This window comes from Lathyrus oleraceus, chromosome 4 (assembly GCF_024323335.1).
Source record: "Lathyrus oleraceus cultivar Zhongwan6 chromosome 4, CAAS_Psat_ZW6_1.0, whole genome shotgun sequence".
Lineage (NCBI taxonomy): Eukaryota > Viridiplantae > Streptophyta > Magnoliopsida > Fabales > Fabaceae > Lathyrus > Lathyrus oleraceus.
Window position 1 is genome coordinate 241,234,866 of NC_066582.1, and position 2,964 is coordinate 241,237,829.

The 2,964-nt window shown below is 30.5% G+C and overlaps 1 protein-coding gene across 1 annotated transcript; it reads right to left on the reverse strand.

Annotated features, from left to right (window-relative positions):
• Positions 1 to 1,207: 1,207 nt before the first annotated feature.
• On the reverse strand, positions 1,208 to 2,237 carry LOC127074815 (NAD(P)H dehydrogenase (quinone) FQR1). The gene is made up of 3 exons (XM_051016194.1): positions 2,140 to 2,237; positions 1,690 to 2,046; positions 1,208 to 1,593 (listed from the first exon to the last, which is right to left on the reverse strand). Exons 1-3 carry the CDS (start codon positions 2,160 to 2,162, stop codon positions 1,359 to 1,361), a joined length of 615 nt encoding a protein of 204 aa, XP_050872151.1. The 5' UTR covers positions 2,163 to 2,237; the 3' UTR covers positions 1,208 to 1,358.
• Between the last annotated feature and the right edge of the window lie 727 nt (positions 2,238 to 2,964).

Genomic DNA, 2,964 nt, shown 5'->3' on the forward strand with positions numbered 1-2,964 from the left:
GTTAATATGAGTCATCAAAAATCATTTCTTAAGTCATATGTGTGAGTTTTGTCAAGTTTTTGTCAGTAATGCGTCGACACATAATTGTATAGGTCGACACATAATTTGAATTGTTTTTGTATTTGTCAACAGTGCTTCAGGATGTGTCGACACACCGTGGATAGGTCGATCTATAGAATTAATTTTTCTATTCTTGATTACACATTTCAGTATGTGCCGACACATAACCTTAACATGTCGGCACATTAACTTAGAGGTCGACTCATATTCTCTCTTTGATAAAAAATTCTTCATTCCACATTCATGTACCAAAAACTCTCAAATCTCCGAGATTCATCTCATCTCATAAAAATAATTCAATCTCCAAGATTCATTCCACATTTGAAAAAATAATGTTAAACTTTCAAAGAAGATTTTTTTTTAAAATTAAAATAAAATATTATTTATTTGGGATAATAAACAAAAATAATGTTTTTTGAAAAAGAAATTTGGAAATTTAATTTCCAAATAAAAAAAATTAAGTTATTTTGGAAAAAAAATCAATTTTTTATTTATTTATTTTGGAAAAATATTTTTTCTGAAAAAATTCTGGAATTTTTCTTTAAGAAAATTAAAAATATCTATATATTTCAGAAAAAAAAATTCTTCGAAATTACTTATGGAATTTTTTTCGTGAAATAAACAAAAAGATTAGTTTTTCAAAAATTAAAATTTTACTATTTGTTTTAAAAAATAAAAAAATTTATGATTAAATTGAAACATTTGGAATTTAGATAATAACAAAATTATAATCGAATCCAAAAATAAAATATGGTTGGATAACAACCATTAATAACTAAACTAGTTAAAAACCATTTAATTATACCAAAATATTATAAATAAATTTGGATTTAATTATGAATTTGGGTCTTTCAACCGCATATTTTACACACCTCTATTCTTTCAACCGCATAAATTTGGATTTAAATATTCATTTTACTTTTATCCAGCTAGTTCTCTATTGAAATGTGAATTATCCTTGGCATGAGTACAAAATGTGGTAATTTGTTTTGAAGTGCTTTTAGCACTATTAAGATAAAAGGGGTAATCTTTAACATAGTTTTTAGTATTTGGTTAGAATTTTGGTATCTTCTAAGAAAATGCAAAATATGAACTTTGGCAAATATCAAGACACACTGCACCATGCAATAAAAAAAACGGCACTCAATAGAAAACAACAACTTTTATTTCTGAAATAAAAATTCTGTTACTTTGAAGCATATTAAATTAAAATGCATAACTCAACAAACTAAGACTGAAAAATTATTAGTGATTTCCAATCATGATTTATTTGTATGTATATGATGACTGAATTAACTTTATGCAGCTTCCTTGAGTTTCTTTGTGATGGTTGCAATATACATTCCTTGGTGAAATGCTTGCTCCAACTCAAGCCTAGTTGGTTGTCTTGTTCCATCACCACCAGCATATGTTCCTGAACCATATGGACTTCCACCTTTCACTTCTTCCATCTCAAACATTCCAGCACCAAATGTATATCCAATTGGAACAAACACCATTCCATGATGAACCAGTTGAGTTATAGCAGTCAACCTGCCACACATTAAATCCACAGTTTCATCCATTCACACAATCATATAAATACTCATTATCTAGACCATAATATATATTTGGAGTAAAGGCTCTTACGCTGTAGTTTCTTGGCCACCACCTTGAGAACCGGTGCTATAGAAGATTCCAGCAGGTTTACCAGCAAGCTGTTGTGTTTTCCATAGACCTCCAGTTGCATCCAGAAAGGCTTTAAACTGAGCAGCCATCATTCCAAATCTAGTTGGAAATCCAAAGACAAAACCATCACCCTCAGTTAACTCATTGGGTGTAATGATTGGTATATCACTCTTGGCTGGTGCTCTCATCTTACCAAGCACCTCTTCTGTTAATATTTCTGGTACTTGCCACAGTTTGGCCTCAACACCATCAACTGAATCTGCCCCTTTCTTTATTTCTTCTGCTAGTCTCTCCACATGTCCATACATAGAATAATACCTGCAAAAATAATATTACAGAAAAATAAAGGTTAATCATAAATGCAAAGTCAGAAACAGTGATTAAGAACAAGAAATATTAGAAGATGCATACACAATATAAACTTTGACAGCCATTGATGATCTTCTAAGATTTCTATGAATTTCTTTCTATGGTTGTTAAAATGAGACACTTTAGTTGTGGAATGCAAAATACACAAGATTGCAAACCATATTTATAGTTGAAGTTATATAGTAAGGTGGCTTGACTTTCAAATTTGTTGGCTTCTATTATTTATGATCGATTTTAATATTTGATTTAGATTCTCAATGTGGCAGCCAACAACAGTAATGGTGATGGTAGGATGGCGTCAGACTTACACTTTAACTGGAGTAATTCAAAAATGTTCTAAAGTGGTCGTTATATATGAATTAGGTTCTCAATATGTTGTCTCGTGTATGTTGCCTTTTCTTTTTAGCTTATGTTTCATTCCACTTTTAGAATTATTTTGGAGTGCAACATGATAGTGATGATGCGTTGATCAAAGTTGACGTGGTAGCTCTCTGAATACTATGATTAGAGTCTCCAATATATAAAGTTATTAGAAAAGTTAATACTCTAACGTTCAAGTTATATGATTCTATTGTATTTGAAAATTTTCGCAATCTAAGGACAAGGGATATGGTAATTGGAGTGCTTAAGTGTCGTTATAGTATCAAAGTCAAATATGGACAGTTGATTGTGCTTTGGTTCTTCTATGATTTTTGGTTGTACGTCATGGGATCACTGGTTTTAGATCATAGTTGTAATCTCTTAAAACAATTCTTACAAGTATAGTGAACCAGAGAGTTGTTCTCTCCTCTAAAGTAGATCAGTTTGATGGAATTGGCTAACAAGTTACTTTATGTTATTGTCTTTTATCTTCCTCTTGCTTGTTAT